This window comes from Mus musculus, chromosome 8, assembly GCF_000001635.26.
Source record: "Mus musculus strain C57BL/6J chromosome 8, GRCm38.p6 C57BL/6J".
Taxonomy (NCBI): Eukaryota; Metazoa; Chordata; class Mammalia; order Rodentia; family Muridae; genus Mus; species Mus musculus.
In genome coordinates this window covers 26146985-26164639 of record NC_000074.6, presented here as the reverse complement: position 1 = coordinate 26164639, position 17655 = coordinate 26146985, and the positions used below count along the sequence as shown (strand labels likewise).

General features: G+C 43.7%; 1 protein-coding gene across 1 annotated transcript; it reads right to left on the bottom strand.

Annotated features, from left to right (window-relative positions):
• Positions 1 to 488: 488 nt before the first annotated feature.
• On the bottom strand, positions 489 to 6471 carry Thap1 (THAP domain containing, apoptosis associated protein 1). The gene is made up of 3 exons (NM_199042.2): positions 6119 to 6471; positions 3670 to 3865; positions 489 to 2206 (listed from the first exon to the last, which is right to left on the bottom strand). Exons 1-3 carry the CDS (start codon positions 6187 to 6189, stop codon positions 1841 to 1843), a joined length of 633 nt encoding a protein of 210 aa, NP_950243.1. The 5' UTR covers positions 6190 to 6471; the 3' UTR covers positions 489 to 1840.
• Between the last annotated feature and the right edge of the window lie 11184 nt (positions 6472 to 17655).

The following is a 17655-nucleotide window of genomic DNA, read 5'->3' as shown; positions in this document are numbered from 1 at the left end:
ATGGAAACGGGCTGAGGGCTGACCAATTGGAGTTAAGAGCAGCCCTGATGAAACACTGTTTAAGTAATAACTCGGGGCTATCGATAGAAACGTATATTCTAATAGCAGAGAGGGTAGGTGTCTGCCCAGCTCTTGAGCTGCTTAAGGCTTATTGGAAATAATAAGTTGTGTGTCTTCTATCCAGGAACTGAATGGTCAAAGGCGGGTAGGAACTCCAGACTGGGGTTAAAAATGTCTACAACACATCTTCGTAAGATTAGCTGTGCTTGTTTATAAAAGATCATCATAGCTGGATTAGACTGTTGATCAGCCTTTTTAGAAAGAGTGGGTGGGCGGGGTTATTGGACTCTCATCTGAGTACCTAGCTCCTCCTCCCAGCCAGCGTTACGCAATTATAAGCTATTTACATGTAGTAAAAAAAAAAAAAAAAAGTGCTACCTATTCTCAGCATGGTAGTAAATCAGAAAGAAAAAAGCAGGGCCACAAGATACTGGAATAACATGTCTTTAATACTGTCTTGAAAGGTCCGCTATTCTTCAGCTACAGTGTCCTCTGAGATATAAAATACGGTTCTCCTACACCTAGAGAATTCTTTTATCAGCACTTGTCCACTCAGAACATATTTTCACTTGAAGCATACGTAACCTTTCTCACAGAACACAATCCACAGTGTGAACAGAAACTGCAATATTTAAGTCTCAACGGCGACACAAACACGACACATTACTTTTGAACGTAAGTCACTTGGAGTAAATTGGATATAACTTCTAACTTAAGAGTTGAAAAAAATATTTTCTATGAAATGTCTTGTCCAAAATCATACAGTTAAGGGAAAATTTATCAAAGACTTAAGTACAAAGGGCAAAGTACGGTATTATAGTACAAACCAAACTCTACTAAAATAATCTGTCAGAGGTCTGAATGCAGATTTAACTACAGCTGTGGAATCGGGTGCCTTTGCCAGGGGATGATCAGAGCATATTAGGAGCCAGGTCCCAACTTTTCTTTCTTTAGAAGGTTGTCACAGCACACATGGGGACCTGAAGGTGACTCTGTGGAGTGGTTCTCTCCTTCCACCTTTACATGGGCCCCAGGGGTTAAACCCAGGCAGCGAGGCTTGCACGAACCTTCAACCACTGAAACATCTCTCCAGCCCCGCCCCCAATTTTCTCTTCACTGATGCCAATACCTGATTGGAGGCCTGCCACTCCCCAAGACACACTTCTAATTTCATAACGCTAGGGACAAAAAGGATCTACTCTTAAAACTACTCTTTATGAAACTATTAACTATGGAATGATTTTTCTGAAGACAGCAAAATATTGTTTGCCTCAAATACTGGCTTGACAGTTCATTTTTGATAAGTGATTGAGAAAAATAAATGAAGCTCTGGCTATAAATACAAAATGTGTGTATGTATACCTCTATATTCTGAAAGGCTCTGTCCTATGCTCTCACTTAAACATCTGATTTAAATTATAAGTTATCTCAATAAAGGGCATTAATTTTTAAACTTAAATCATTTTATCATACCATCACCCTCTCTACTTTTTATTTTTACATTATTTCTATAAATACTCAAATGAAAAACAATCCACCATCTTGAAACCAATATACAACATTATATTGGTGGTTTAAGGATTTTTTAAATATTTGTTAAAATGTAGAAACTCTGAAATTACAAACAAAAAAATTACAATTTTACAGTATATATCTAATTTATTTTAAAAAAATATTGTTTTTTTAATACAAGTAATTAAGTGTTATTTTTTCAAATGAACTCCTGTATGTAGGCTAAAAGAAGGTGTATAGTCTTGTCCCACTAACACATCTCATTTTTTCATGCTGGAACTTCAACAATTTCAAAGTAGTCATTTGGTAGGATCACGTAGCCCCTCTCGGACGCGTCGTCCTTCTCTCTCTGAAAGTGGACGACTTCCTTGAGCTTCTCGAGCTGCCTCTCCTGCCGCCGGCACCGCTGCTGGGCCGTCTTGAGCTTCTTCCTGAGTTTCTCCACCTGCTGCTCCAGCTGCAGGATCCTCTTCCTCTGGTGCATCGTATCCTCCACAGTGTAATTGTGGTCACAGAAAACCGACAGGTTATCAGGGGTCTGCAGAGGGGGCATTAGCAGCCCAATAGCAGCATCAACCTGGGAAGCGGGGGGTGAAGGAGAGGGGAGCTGTTCTTGGGATTCCAGGTCTTCCTTCTAGACAGCAACAGACAAGCACGTGGGGTTAGTAACTAACATAGCTGAGGTTTCAACATTAAACAGTTTTTGTCACTCCATGATACACAAGAAGTCCAAAATGAGAAAATACATTGTCTTGGTGGGTTGCAGTACTGGCATGAAATCCAGGGCACCAGGACATCTAGGCAAAGCTCTCTAGGATTCAAACCGCCTTCCAGGCCTAAACATGTCAGCGTTAGGCTTTGGCTTGTCTGTAGATTTTAAAAGCCTAGGTGTGTAGCCTAGGCTGGCCCTACACGTAAGCTCCTCCTACATTTACCTCCCAGGTATTAGGATTACAAGCGATAAGCCCCTGGCATCAGTTTAAGGTGGTTTTTGTTTGTTTGGGGTTTGGGGTTTCCTTGTATTTGTATGGGGGAATGGGGCATCCTTACTGTATAGTCCAGGTTGGCCTGGAAAATGGCAGTGTTTACCAGGCTAGCCTCAACTGTGGCAATCCTCGCAGTTGGTTCTCTGCAGTGCTCAGACTGCAGGTGTGTGCCACCATGCGGCATTTCCAGTCCTAATTCAACTTTTCTAACTGACGTTAAAGTGGAATTTGTGAAACAGAGAAAGTGATTTAGTTGGATATAAGTAAATACTAAACACCCAAAACAGAAAAAAATTAATCTGAAAATCATCCCCAGGAATGAAAATGAAGCTTATCAACACATAAATGAAACAGAGTTTCCGTTACCTTAAGCAGAACTAGACTGAGTTATTTACTGTGAGATCTCTAATGTGCAGAATTGTTTTTAAAACATGTATTATTGTTAATAGTGGCCTTTTTTTTTCTTAAAAAAGAAAGATTTATATTTTAATCATGGGCATATCTGCTGTGGGAGTGGGGGGATGGGAGGGTATGAGAAGACTGCTTGAAGTAGGTGTTAGGAATCAAATTCAGGGCCTCTGGAAGAGCAATACACATTTTTTTATTTTTTTTAAGATTTATTTATTTTATGTGAGTACACTGTAGCTGTCTTCAGACACTCCAGAAGAGGGCATTGGATTCCATTGCAGATGGTTGTGAGCCACCATGTGGTTTCTGGGAATTGAACTCAGGACCTCTGGAAGAGCAATCAGTGCTCTTAACCTCTGATATTCTTAACCACTAAGCCCCAACAGTAGCTACTGCTAAATGATAGGTTTCAGATACACTTGTTTTGTTATCCTTTCCCTGATTTTTCCCATGAACACATTAGCTTCAGAAATGAAAACAGCATTCACCCAAAGCCAATGCTTATGATAGTAGAATTTGGAAGGTAAAGGCAGGAGGATCAGGAGTTCCGATTCAGCCTCAGCAGCTCAAAGCCAGCCCAGACTACTTACGACTCTGTCTCACACAGGGATGGGAGGGGAAGAGACTGGAGGGGAGGAAAGAAAACAGAGAAAGGACTGGGAAAGGAAAAAACACCAACCCAGCACTTAAAAACCCACGTTACCTTCTCATGTGGCTCGATATAGAGAAATATTGTGGGCACAGCGTTCTCCTTCAGTAGCTTGTTGTTGCACTCCCTCTTAAAGCAGTCCGGGGTGAAGTGCTCCGAGCAGATGCTGCTGTACTTGGTGGGCTTGAAGTTTTTCCTTTTAACAGCTGCCTCCCACTGCTTACAAAGGCTGGGGCGAGTAAGAGGAAACCTAAGGAGAGACAATCCAGTTCTCTGACTTTAAAAAGATAAAGAAAAGCCCCACACTCTCCGGCTTACTAAAGAACTACCTTACCCCATCCTAAGGAGACTCTGATTGGAGATTAGTTCTGGTTACCAATCTCCCTCAGGAAGCTTTACCTTGTCATAACGAAGACACTTGACAGTGCAATTAGAACAGACAGTATGTGCAGTGCACTTCTACTCATGCCTTACTAGCAATTCTGTGTCTTATAGAAGAACAAAAATCGGACATATGTCTATATCCTCAAAGAGACTTCTAGCTCTTTTTTAGTCAGTCCAACACATAGACTACATTCTGACAGCCTGAATTATACGCAAGTGATAAAGAAGGTAAGGACTTTATTTTCGTGCTTAATTCAGCATACAGAGTGGGGAGTCTTTATATTTATTGCCCTGTGCTTTTCTATATCAAAGACGCAGTGGGAGACGCTAGAGTGATCAGAAAAAGCTATAGAATGTTTCAATTTAGCTTTACTGTTCTTTAGCTGTTCCACCACATAAGGTATGCCAGACCCCGATCATCCTGTTCTTCATGAAGACCTAGCCAACCTTCGTGTTAGGGCTTATCTTTATATTAGCCAGCTTTCTCCACTGCAACTATGTTCAGGCTGGAAAAAGCATATGCCTAAAAAGAAGTTCAAAGCACCATGGTGGCAACTTCTTATAAGTCCTAGTGTCTCGTCTCCTAGGACGGGGGCACAGAACTGTCAAGCAAGATCTTGGCCACTTACTGTTCTTACATAAGGCTTAAGACTCATGTTAGCCCTTGTTCTTATTTTCCAACACCCAGCAGTTGAAACGGTCTTTTTGATGTGTGCCATTTTTAACTAGTCTGCATACTTGAAGGTTCCCTGGGCCATCTTAATAAAGCATAGGAAAGGGAGGCGGCAAGTCGAATGCACGTCCCTGTCACCATTCCCTCATCTAGTCCTACATTCTGAGGATGTATGAAATTTCAAAAAACCAAGTCATAGTTTAGGCTATATTCTAGCCTATTCCCCAGAGAAAACAGCACACAAGTCTTACTTTCTTGCAAACATTATTAAACATGAACACTACTGACCCCTCAAAATCTGAGAGACCATTGTGAAATTTGTTTCTGTAATCGTTTTGCTATGGATAACTTGCATAATTTACCAGTGGATCTGATTTCTTAGCTATCATCTGCATACAGTCAGGAATTCCTCCAAAACCTAACATAAAACTTGTAACAACAAATTTACCTGCCTAAAAATTGTCACATTTTGTGGACTGTTAGCATTAACAAACACCATCAGTAACGCTAATTCTATGACTTTCTTCTTTCAAGAGAGTATTTTTATTTTTCTCTTTAAAAAGATTTATTTATTATATATAAGTACACTGTAGCTGTCTTCAGACACATCAGAAGAAGGCGTCATTTCTCATTACGGATGGTTGTGAGCCACCATGTGGTTGCTGGGAATTGAACTCAGGACCTCTGGAGGAGCAGTCAGTGCTCTCAACCGCTGAGCCATCTCTCCAGAGTATTTTTCACCCTGGCTTCTTGATTGCTGCACCCACTACAAGAACGAGCCCTGACGGCTGTGGGGGTAAAGCTGGTATTCGCTCACATTAACCTTCACCACGGCAACAGAGTCAAGTGTGTGCTATCGTCTCGTTCTTCCTGTGTGTTGAAAGACAGGGGTTCATCTCGACAATACCAAGAGCCTCCTCTAAAGCCCATGGATGCTAAAGGTTGGTTCTTTGACGCTAGGACTTAAGAGTCCTCCCTGGCATCCCGGTCAGCTGCCCTGCTTCCTTCCCGGCATCCACAGTGAGGTCCGAAACCTGTCCTCCTCCCCCTGTGCGTTCCCAGCTCGACTTCCTCCCTATGTGCCACGGCCACGCCGCGGCTTGGGACGAAGAGGTACGCAGGGCTGCGAGAGGCTTCTGGGCGTCGCTCGCTCGCTTGCCCGCCCGCCGGAAACCCTCCGCGAGCGCGAAGGCGCGCGGTCTCAGCCCCCAGCGGAGGCCAAGACCAACGGAGACGCCGCGCGCCCGGGATGCGCAGCGGGGGCGCGCAGCCACGGGGACGCGCCCCCGTGGGTCCCCGCCCCCGCCGGCCCGGCCCGTCCGCCGCCCTGAGCGCCCGAGCGCCCGCCCCGCCTCCTCCAGGTCTCGCGCGGCCACGCGCCGGGCTCCGCCCCCACCCGCCCGCGCGCCCCTGTCGCCGCGGCCGCGGAGCACGCCAGTTACCTACTTGTGGAAGGAGACGGGCTTGTCCTTGTCGTAGCGGTTCTTGCAGCCGTAGGCGGAGCAGGACTGCACCATCCTTCTGGCCCTCCACACTTCCCTTCGGCCCGGGAGGCAGGCGAAGGGGGCCGTCGGGGTCGCCGCGCTCGGCCTTGATAACGCTCGCCGCTCTCGGTGGCGTCGGTCAGCAGTTACGGGGACGATCACCTCGCCGTGGGGTGGGGGTTGGGGTGGGGGAGTGACTACCCTGTCCGTTGTGGGGTTTGCTTTAGCAGAAGGACCACAGCTGTCGCCCGTCTCCCATCTTCAAGATGGCGGAGGCAGCTTCAGCCTCACCTCTCGCGAGGACTCGGCTCGCCGTCTCTGATTGGCTGAAGGTAACGTTCCCAGGGAAGCTGACCATTGGCTGGGGCGAGGCGCGCCTGTGGGGCGTGGTCAGCAGTGCGGAAGTGGGTGGGCCCTCTGCGCCTTGGCCGGAAGAGAGCGCGTTTGTTTGGGATCCTGACTGCAGTCGTTCTCGTAGTGGTGACTGTCGTTAATTTGTCCGGCGTTTTCTGCTGCAGCTTGATAAAGAACGGCCTGTTGGGTCCGAAAGCCTGCAGGAGAACGTGGAAGAGCTCGTCCCTGGCCATACGCAGTTTTTTTTTAAAGGGGGGGGAACCAGCAGATGCGTGGATTGTACAAACCTGTGGTCCACGTTCAGAATCCAGGTGACCGTCTAACTAGACAACGAGGACAAACGCGCATTTCATTTCCTCTAAGCTGGGAAGGAAGACCTTTTTTTTTTTTTTTAAATGTATGTGAGTACACTGTCGCTGTCTTCAGACACACCAGAAGAGGGCATCAGATCTCACTGCAGATGGTTGTGAGCCACCATGTGGTTGCTGGGAATTGAACTCAGGACCTATGTAAGAGCAGTCAGTGCTCTCAACTGCAGAGCCATCTTTCCATCCCTACAGTGCACTTCTGAACGTTGTTACCTTTGTGTAGGCGCAGCGATTTTTCAAGCTGAAGACAAGTGTTACAGGCTTGACCCTCTGTAGTTTGGAGTGTGTGGCGCATTCTCTCCCTTATAAACTATTTTCTGTACCCTTAAATATTGCTTCTCTTAAGGATCTATTTAGTGGCTACCATCTCTAGAACTTTGACTATTGAACCCACATACCATCTTTTCCTAGCTCGTTTTACTTGAGCACACATGGACTTGCCTTCAGAGTTATCAGGTATATGGTTTAATACATTCGCCAACTACTTAAATCTGAAATCCTGGTGTCACTGAGATAAAACAAAAAAACTAGGCTTTAATTCAGCAGAAAAGAACACTTGTTGCTCTTGCAGGTGACCCGGGTTCGATTCCCAGCACCCACAAGGCAGTTCACAACCATCTATAACTCCAGGCAGCTGGGCACCAGGCACACATGTTGTGGGTCAGAGGACAGTTTGTGGGAGTGGGTTCTCTCCTTCCACCTTGTGGGCTCTGGGACCTAACTCGGATCATTAGTCTTGATGCTAAGTGCTCTTATCAGCTGCTCCTAGGACCCCTTCCTCGAGACTTAGGTTAACCTCATAGAATAGAGAGGTTATTCTCTCACCACCATCCTTGAATTCAAGTACTCACAGTCTCAACTTTTTGTCAGTCCTAGTCTTCAGCTTTCTCTCTGTCCCTCATAAAAACACTGCCAGCCCCTTGTTTATAAAGCTTAGACATCCCAGGATACCTCTGTAGTGAATAAAGTCCAAATTGCTGATGATGGCAGCATAAGCAGCAGGTACTCCTGTGTTTGTACCATCTTCCCCTGCTTGTCCTTACACTCCTGTAACTGCTCAGATAGGCAGCTTTGCTTGGCCTGGGATGCCCGTCCCCTGACTGCTTCATCTTTCCTTAAGATGTATCTTGTGTGTTTTTTTCTGTCAGGTTTGCCTTATACCTTTTTGTTTTGGTGAAGTTGTGTACTTATGTCTGTAATTGTGTGCTGTAACATCTCTGTCTCATCTGACTGGGGTGCTGGGGAGGCTGGCAGCATCTTACTGAACCTGGTAGCCTCAGCAGCTCTGGTTGTCACAAATTAGGAGACATTGAATTAAATGGACCTAGAAACTGTACCTAAATTCGTTTCAGAGAAGTAGCTATATATTAGGAACACCAGAAGAGTGGTTTATTAACATTTTATAGGGTATTGATACTAGGTTCTCTACTTTAGTCCACTGCAAAGAAAAAAAAAATCATGATATGGTTAACAGATGGTACCCCAAAAATAATTTATGTAGTTACCTTAAACTCTGAACACATCATATGGCTTGTTATTTATTGAAAACCTGTTCTGTACTTCTGAGGGGCTATATAGTGAAGATGGGTGGTATAGTAGTCTGCCTTACTAGTTATTTTACTAAGCTAGTGTTCTGTAGTGAGAAGAAGGAGAGTCACACAGAAATTCGAAAAATGCTGGAGGAGGTTGCAGTTATTAAAGATGAGGCTAGGACTGGCCTACTAGAGGAAGCAACTACTGAAAGATTTCAAATTAGCTGTGAGGACATCTTCTGTACCTGGTGCCATGAGGCACGGGAAGCCCACCTCCCGAGGCCTGGGGATCCAGCCTGTTCAAGGAGAAGCAGAAGTGTGTTGGAGTTGCTGAGTGCAGTGGCTTGGGGGACAAGTAAGAGGAGAGGTTAGAGGATAAGAGCCTAAGGGGTTCTGCAGGCTGATGTAAGCTGCTGGTTTACCATGCTGAGGTTCTTGTGCTGAGCAACAACCTGTCTCCACAGTCAGCTTTGAAGCAGAAGGGTGATGCAGGTTTAAATACACTTCAAGTTCAGGCTTGGTAGCACACTCTTGTAATCTCAGCCTTCACAAAGGAAGGGCAAGAATTGTGCTGAGTCTGAGGACTACCTGGTCATAGTGAGTTCTAGCCAACCAAGGTATACAAAGTCAAAACCTATCGAAAAAATAAATTCTGCTGTGTTGAGATGGGAGTAGGGATGTGAGGTGTAACGTGGGCGGTAAGTGATCATTTATCTCGTTCATTAGTTCATTTTCCTATATTATGCCCCCATATGGGCTAGCATGTTATTTACAGAACTGTTAGTGAGGCATATTAGTGTATCTTCATAGAGCTTATTCTATAAAGGGGAAAGTAGAATAAAAGTGTAAATTAAGGGCTGGAGACTTTTTTTTTTTTAAAGTATAAATTATACTAAGGTACCTGAATAAGGGTAACTAAGGGTAGGTATCCCATGCAAGAAACAAACATTTGAATGTTAATCAGAGGATGGAATGGATGAAGGTGAGGAGGAACATTCCAGACACTGGGAGTGTATGTTAAAGCACCAACCTGTGTTTGAAAGTACAGCCAGTAGAAGAGGGCCAGACCCTGGTGGTGGAGCCAGTTAGGAGAAGGCCATGAAGTAAAGATTGAAGGAGCCGAGTATTAGTATGGATGAGATTCAGTGGCCACTGAACCACTTTAGGCATTAGTATTTTATAAGGGTAATTCTGCTTATTTTAAGAGCTGTAGAAGACAACAATTCAAAAAGACAAACCAATTAAGAGGCTGTTGCTGGTGAGCAAAGAGGTGGTAGCTTGGGTGAAGGTGGTAGCAGAGAAGCCAGGACTGGTAAGAACAAGGTGTGTGCAGTGCAGGCAATACAGTTTAGTGAGAGGAGAGTGAGAGAACTGGGCAGGGTTTGAGCATGGTTCTAAGTTGAGCATTAGATGTATGAATGTATGTAATACAAAAGTGAAAGAAGAACAACTCACAACAAAATAGAACTTGGAAGCACATTACGCCAGGGGCAGTTTGTAGGACTGGGGATGTCAGAAAAGAAAGCTAAAAGTGGTGTTAGAGTTAAGCAGTAAATGCCCATTAAGAAAACACTTGGGTCCAAGCAATATCCTCCCTGGTCTGGGTGAAGCCCTAACCATCCAGTTGGACCTGATCAGTCAATCACCTGGCTGAGAGCCCACCCCTAGAGAGAGGTTCACCTTAAGACATGACAAAGAGAGACAGGTGGAATGAGGTACTGTAGACCCTTCTAGAATCCCTGCCTCTGGTGCTGTAGAATTCAACTTCGTAAGTCTGATTCAACTTCATAAGCCTGCCTACTTTTCTTTCTTTCGAAGCATTGCTTGCCTTAACACTTGGGATTTCACCCGCATATGGGCATGCTTGTCCACAATGTGTTTGACTTCCATACCAGCTTAATTATGCCATCCTAAATGGTAGAGTTGGTTTGGTGGGGTTTTGTTCCTGTTCTTTAACCATTATCCTCCAGTCTTCAGGCAGCTGCTGAGTTTTATAGCTTGCTTGCCCTGGATTTTTTTTTTTTCTTTTAACCTCTAAGAAGACTGTACTTGAGCCTCATTTGAGTGCATCCTTTAATTGTGTTAACAAGACTGAGAACTCCAAAAGGGGACTCCAACTTCCCTTTACCACTGGTTCTATGCTTAAGACTGCAAACCACTAAGGAAGTGGACAAGGCTCACTCTAGAGTGCCTGCTTTGTGGTCACTGATTCAGAGGAAAACTAGTCAGGTTGTTGTATGTGTTACATGGCTAGATTTTTCTCTTATCCTCTTCTGTCTTACTGTTTGTAACTTGGAAGTGAAATGTATACTTTTATTTTGCTGGACATCATCCTTAATTGCCCCTATATCAAAATGGTAAGTTTAAAGATATGGTAAATTGCATATAATTTTAAAAATATCTTTTGAACTAATAAACACATTGTGGTTTTCTTTATAAAAATAATCTTCCAGCCTAAATTTTCACTATGTGATCTGCAAATTTATTAGCTTAGTAAAAAGTAGCTTTCACCTCTTTCTTTAAAACATAACATTGTTATTGATTCTCTGCACATTTCACATCATTCACAATAATCACACCTCCCTCCCACCCCTGTGAACCTCTGGAAAAGTAAAAATATTTTTTTAATTTAAAAAGTCCAATTTTTATAATCTGTACACTCACTGGAGCATGGTCAAACTCCCAGTGGCCTGCTGCTTAAACAGGAGTGAGTCCATCCCTCCATGCACACACTCCAGAAGCCATCAGCCGTCGAGAGCTACACTGCAGTGGCCTCCATTTCTGGCTTCCTGTTTACACTGTTCGTTTTTCTGTTGGTTTGGGGACTGAGGTGGTCACAGAAGCCTTCCTTCCATGCCCCTCCCTCTCAACTGTGTGTCTGCAGTCATCAATATCACAGTCAGCTGGAACATGGACCCTGAGCCTCCACATGGTTTGTGGCAACAGACCATCGACAGGGCTACAGGCTGCAGTATGCTGCGGATGCAGTAGGATCCCAGACACAGATAAGGCTCTCAGAGGCAGCTCAGACTGCAGGTATCGCTGTGGCCCCAGCCTCAGGTGGCAGCACAGGCCACTCACACCGACCGACATGGCCCTCAGTGACAGTGCAGCCCACAGACATCAACGTGACTAGAGGTAGCAGAACTGACTATGGGCATAAACACAGACCCCAGCCACAGTAAAACCATGGACCAAACATGGCCCTCAGTGGCAGCACAAATCTACTATAGCCTTTAGTGCACACCACTCACAGCAGTATGGTCCTGGTGGCTGCAGAGCCCACTGACATCAGCATGGATTCAGGCAGAGGCACAGAGCACAAGAATGCAGGGTTTTGTTGTTTGGTTTGGTTTTTGAGACCACTGACTTTGCAACCCTGGCTGATCTGGAACTCATCATATAGACCAGGCTATCCTTGAACTCAAAAGGGATTCACCTCTGCCTCCTAATTAAAAGGCTTGCACATCCAGGTCCTAACATTTCAATCAATACATGTAGCATGGTCCACAATCAATAGCAATCAAAATAATGAAGCCAGGGGCTATCTATGCAGCTCAGTTAGTGGTGTTTACATTGCATGCACTTAAAACTGGACATGATGACCCACTGGTAATCCTAGCACTCAGGAGGTGCAAACAAAAGGATCAAAAGCTCAAGGTCATCCTTGTCTGGGTCAGACCAGCCTGAACTATGAGACCTTCAAAACTGCTAGAACCTACAAAGGATGATACGTAATGGTCAAGAAGTCAGACAAAAAAGAAAATGTTTAAAAAAATATATAGATGCAACTCCATTCCAGAAGTGGTTAGTTGAACAGAAAAATGGGTGGTGGCAGTTTGTTTATAACTCATTGATGGTGCTATATGGCTAGACATGAGCAGACTTGATAAAACTGGAGCAGCTTATTAATAATAAACAGGCTGCAAAACAAAGACTGGAACTGCAAGATCAAATACTGTGTAGAAGAATGGGACCTGAGTCCCATCTCTGGCCCTGGGGGGTGGGGGGTGTGACTGACATGGTGGTTTGCCTGGAAGGTTATTAATATATAATGTAATCAACCTGGCTACATGTTAAAGGACAGCTGTATAGTAGTGGGCTTTCTGATGAAGAATGAAAATGTGCCATTACTCTCACGTAAGAGCCAAACCAGACGGGCCTGTCAACCACCTAGACAAGTCAAAGACCCTCAGAAAACTGTTTTGTTTTAAATATGGAATAAATCTTACCTAAAACATAGATTGGTACAATGGTCCCTTTGGCCATCGTCCACTCTTGGTGGACTTGGTGCTCTACTTTACCCTGCAATAAATAAAGCTCTATCTTCCAATCCACTCTACTCTTGTGCCTCATCTCAGTTTTTGTTGGGGGGGGGGTGGCAAAGATGAAGGGGTAGGGAGTCCAGACCAAGATCCCAGTGACAACACAGTTTATATGATTTTTGGTGTTTATTATACTAACCAAAGCTTATTAATGAGGGCTGCACAAAAGTACAAGACACCACTTTTAAAGGAACAATAAATGTTTATATACTCACTTGGTCTCTCCATTGAAGTTTCAATAAATATCAAAGATTAAGCCTTAGCTGTAATAGTCTGGCTATTTAAGGGAATAAATAGGAACAGAGTACTAATTCTAACTGTAATGTCTTGAAAGGCCAAAACCTTCACTTGCTGACAGAACACCATGTAAGGGAGAGTTTTGAAAAGCCAATTCCTTACATAATAAGCAGGAGTTTAAATCAGTGATGGTGTAGCATCCCTACAAAGGAAGGGGATTGTGAGGTTGAGGCCAGTCTACACAGTGAAACACTGTCTCAAAAATGTCTTTTCATGCATGAAATTCTTACTCCAGGTGGCAGTGGCTCCTGCTTTTAATCACTGCACTCCAGAGGCAGAGGCAGATGAATCTCAATTCCAGGCCAGTCTAGTCTACCAAGCAAGTTCCAGGACAGCTAGAGCTACACAGAGACATTTTGTCTCAAAAACAACAACAACAAAACAAGAAGAAAACATCCTGAATAAAAATATATAAAATGAAAATATTGCAATTTAAATATACTTTCTTAACAAAGCATGTTTTGTCATTGATTGTAGACATTTAAGGATGTCTTACAAGATCAGAAAAAAAAAAGCCATGTGGATCCTACAAACCTGTTGTGAACTGTTCCTCAGATCTCCACATTGAAGCCTAACCTCTGTTACCATAGGTAGAGGTGGGATGGAAGGTAATTAAGATGGTGGGGTAGGAGGAGATTAGGGTCCTTCTAAGAGACAGGAGTGATCTTTCTCATCCACGTGAGAACAGCAGGCAACAAGCAGGCTGATAACAGAATCCAGACATGCTGGCACTCTCACCTTGTGCTAAAGAACCCCAATGGGTGTGTGTGTGTGTGTGTGTGTGTGTGTGCGCGCGCGCACATTCATGAGCTTATGTGCACACATGCATGGAGGTGCCCGAGCAGGCCAGAAGAAGACAGCAGATCCCTTGGAATGGGTGACAGACCCTTTGGAATCACAGTGGAGGTGGTAGGAGCAAAAAGCACTCTTGATAACTGAGCCATCTCTCCAGTCTCCAGGATATTTTTGATACAGCATTCAGGCTTTCTAGACTACTTTTCAATGTGGAAAAAGCTGTAGTACTAAATTTTAAAAAGAAAGGAAGAGAGAGAAAGAAACTTTAATGTAGGATTTACAAATGGGCTCCAAATCCACAGAAAATTAGTGTATATTTTATAGACAAACATGGTAAATGTTGTATTTTAAGAATCCAGCATGATTGACTATGGCTACTTTAACTGTCATTTTGCCTACCAAATGACCCACCCTTATATGCATTCCAAACCATAGAGAGTAAATTAAAGTTGTTAGATGTCATATTAGACTTCAAGGTAGAATACTTGCCTAACTGTACAGGCCTTGGCTTTATCTCCAGGACTCTACCACCAAAAATAAGGAAAAGGGAAAAGGTCACTCTAACTTTTTACCACTGGCCATTAATAGATAACCAGACTATTATCTAACTGACAATTTGGTGTTAGTAGTTTACAAGAAGGCCAAGTATATTCTCTCTGCAAAAGACAACATTTGTATACCTTAGCATCAGCTCTATTCTTTCAGGGATTCAGCTGCCAAAGGTTACTATTTTTCTGATGAACTATTTTTTTCCCCTTTAAATTGTGTTTATAAACTAACTGGGTTGGAGATGTAGTCTAGTGCTTGCTTAGTATAGTCAAGGCCCTAGGTGTGATTCCAAGCATAATAAATAAGCTAATTAAAGTCCACAGTTATAGATGTCAGTGATCTTAAAACACTTGTTGGAGCAAGAAAGATGGCTCAGCAAGTAAAGGACACTAGCCACCTAACTTTAATGACCTTAATTCAATCCCCAGCTCCCACATGGTAGAAAAGAAACGACTGCTGTAGTTTGTCCTCTAACCTCCACAAGTATTCAGTGGCATGCATGCAACAACATAGACACAGTATTTTCCCTACATATATCCCTTAATCTTTTCCTACATCATGTCATATAGTCTCTAAAAGACTACCCTGAGAACGCCAAACATGGTGGTACTGTAATCCTAGCTCATAGGAGCTGGAGAAAAGAGAATCAGCAATTCAGTGTCACCTAACCTACATGCTAAGCTTGAGGCCAGAAAGGACTATAGTCTCAAAGAACAAAGTGTACATTAGGGATTTTGACCAGATAATTAGTTTGTATTTTGAGGCAAGGTCTCACTACATAGCCCAGACTGGCTCAAACTTGCAATGATCCTCCTGCCTCCACCTCCAGAGTGATTATAAGCATGTACTTGAAGTAGATGGCATGTTTTACTCATGGCACACTCTCTCAGTTAGGGATATGGGACACATCAAGACCCAAATAAGGATGACAGTGGCTGGTAAGACCCAAGTTTGCTTACAGTCAAGGACTGAATGCTTAAAGCCAACGTTGATGTCATGAAAGCACCCTGCTGAAAGGCCCTAAAACTTACTGAGCTGACTAGAGGTTTCTTAAGCATTAATGTTCCAGGTTTATGGACTTACGGTTTAACAAAATGGAGGGATCTAGAGTACATTCAGTGTTTGGAGCTGGGGTACGGCAAAGAATGCTACTGTATACATGGAGATGCACAATCAGAAAATGTGTTATCTGAGATACAATTTAAATACACAAAACCTGAAGAGATTAAAGTACAGGCTTGTTTAAATCTACACTCTACCTTGTCTTCCTTATATATTTATAGTAATTATATATATATATACACACACACATTGTGTGTGTGACAATCCCTCCACTACCCTTAAAGACAGGGTCTCGCTGTGTACACCAAGCTGATCTTGAACTCAGAAATCCACCTCCCTCTGTGTCCTGAGAGTGCTGGAACTGAAGAGGTACACCACCATGCCTGACTGTAACACTCTTGAAAATGGGAAAATGATAGAAAGGAGAGCATATTAGTGATTTTCTGCAGTTAGGCTTATGTGGGAGGAAGGGAGGGAGGGGAAGTGTGAGTGAAAACAAGAAACATGAAGAATCCTTGTGATAAAACTCTTCTATCTATATAAGTCTCCACTGTAAAAGAACCAGTATCTTGGTTCTGATTACATGTTAGCTGGTATACTGGCTAGTTTTGTGTCAACTTGACACAGCTGGAGTTATCACAGAGAAAGGAGCTTCAGTTGGGGAAATGCCTCCATGAGATTCAGCTGTGGAGCATTTTCTCAATTAGTGACCAAGGGGGAAGGGCTACTTGTGGGTGGGACCATCTCTGGGCTGGTAGTCTTGGGTTCTATAAGAGAGCAGGCTGAGCAAGCCAGGGGAAGCAAGCCAATAAGTAACATCCCACCATAGCCTCTGTATCAGCTCCTGTTTCCTAACCTGCTTGAAATCCAGTCCTGACTACCTGTAGTGATGAACAGTAGTTTGGAGGTATAAGCTTGAATGAATCCTTTCCTTCCTAACTTGGTTCTTGGTCATGATATCTTGTTCAGGAATAGAAACCCTGACTAAGACAAATTGGTACCAGCATAGTGACAGCCTGACCATGTTTTGGGGAGGACTGTGGAAGGACTTTGGAACTTTGGGCTAGAAGATCAATTCATTAAGAGCTCTGTCAGATGTTGTGTAGGAACTTGGAAGATAATGTTGAAAACAGTGAAGAAGATGGAGGCCTGGCTTGTGAAATTTCAGAGGGAAGATTAAAGACTCTTTTCAAGGTCATTGCTATTTTGATTGTGAAGATTCTGTGGTTCTGGTTAGCTGGGGCTGAAGAATCAGCTGTGATTAACAAGATACCAGAATTACAAAGTGAAAACTTTGCATTACTGGGACTATTGATGCTGGTTAGCTGGAGCTAAGAAATTAGCTCTGATTAAGAAGAGACCAGCATCACTGAGGTCAAATCTTCTGGGAAGTGTTTTCTGAGAGCACAGAGGCCGTGTTCCAGATATAACCAAGGTTTTAATTCATGCTGCAGCAGGACTTGCTAATGTGTAAGAGTCACCCAGGTGGTACTGGTTTTGAAGGCATGAAGGGGTTATGAAGAGTGGCTGAGGCTTGGCACTGTGAGAGGACATGGAAGGCCATTGGTGAAGGTGCAACCTCAGTTGCAATTAATGGCCCAGAACTGAAGAGGTCATGCAGTATTTTGGAGATGCCAGTACCATGAGATGACCACCAAGAACAGCAGCAGCAGTGGAGTACAGGCAGCTGGAGCCTGTAAGACAAGCTGTGTGCTACAAAGGACAGGGCTGGAGAAGTGACCCAAGCCCTTAGAGGAGATCAGAAGATCGTGAGTTGGATCACAGATATGGGACAGTTGGAGTTTAATTTTTGCTTTTGATTGTGACTGTGCCCTGATATTTTTCTCTCTTGAAGGAAGAAAATATTTTAGTGGAGCCCACAATTAAGAGATTTTTAAATTTTAAAAGATATTGGGCCAGGCGGTGGTGGCGCACACCATTAATCCCAGCACTTGGGAGGCAGAGGCAGGTGAATTTCTGAGTTCAAGGCCAGCCTGGTGTACAGAGTGAGTTCCAGGACAGCCAGGGCTACACAGAGAAACCCTGTCTCGAAAAACCAAACTAAAAAAAGAAAAAACAAAACAAAAGATGTTGGACATTTTAAGGGGATTGAACTTTTATTATGTAAATACTGTGGGACTTTTAAAGTTATTTACATCTTGGGGATGAATAAGAAAGTAAGGGTTGGGGGAGGGTATGGGGAACTTTTGAAATAGC

Excerpts from the sequence above, each read along its gene's own strand:
- Thap1 (NM_199042.2), bottom strand. The coding sequence starts at position 6,189 with ATGGTGCAGTCCTGCTCCGCCTACGGCTGCAAGAACCGCTACGACAAG. Across the intron at positions 3,866-6,118 it reads AAGCCCGTCTCCTTCCACAA|GTTTCCTCTTACTCGCCCCA; the intron begins GTAGGTAACTGG and ends GTCTCTCCTTAG. Across the intron at positions 2,207-3,669 it reads ATATCGAGCCACATGAGAAG|AAGGAAGACCTGGAATCCCA; the intron begins GTAACGTGGGTT and ends GTTGCTGTCTAG.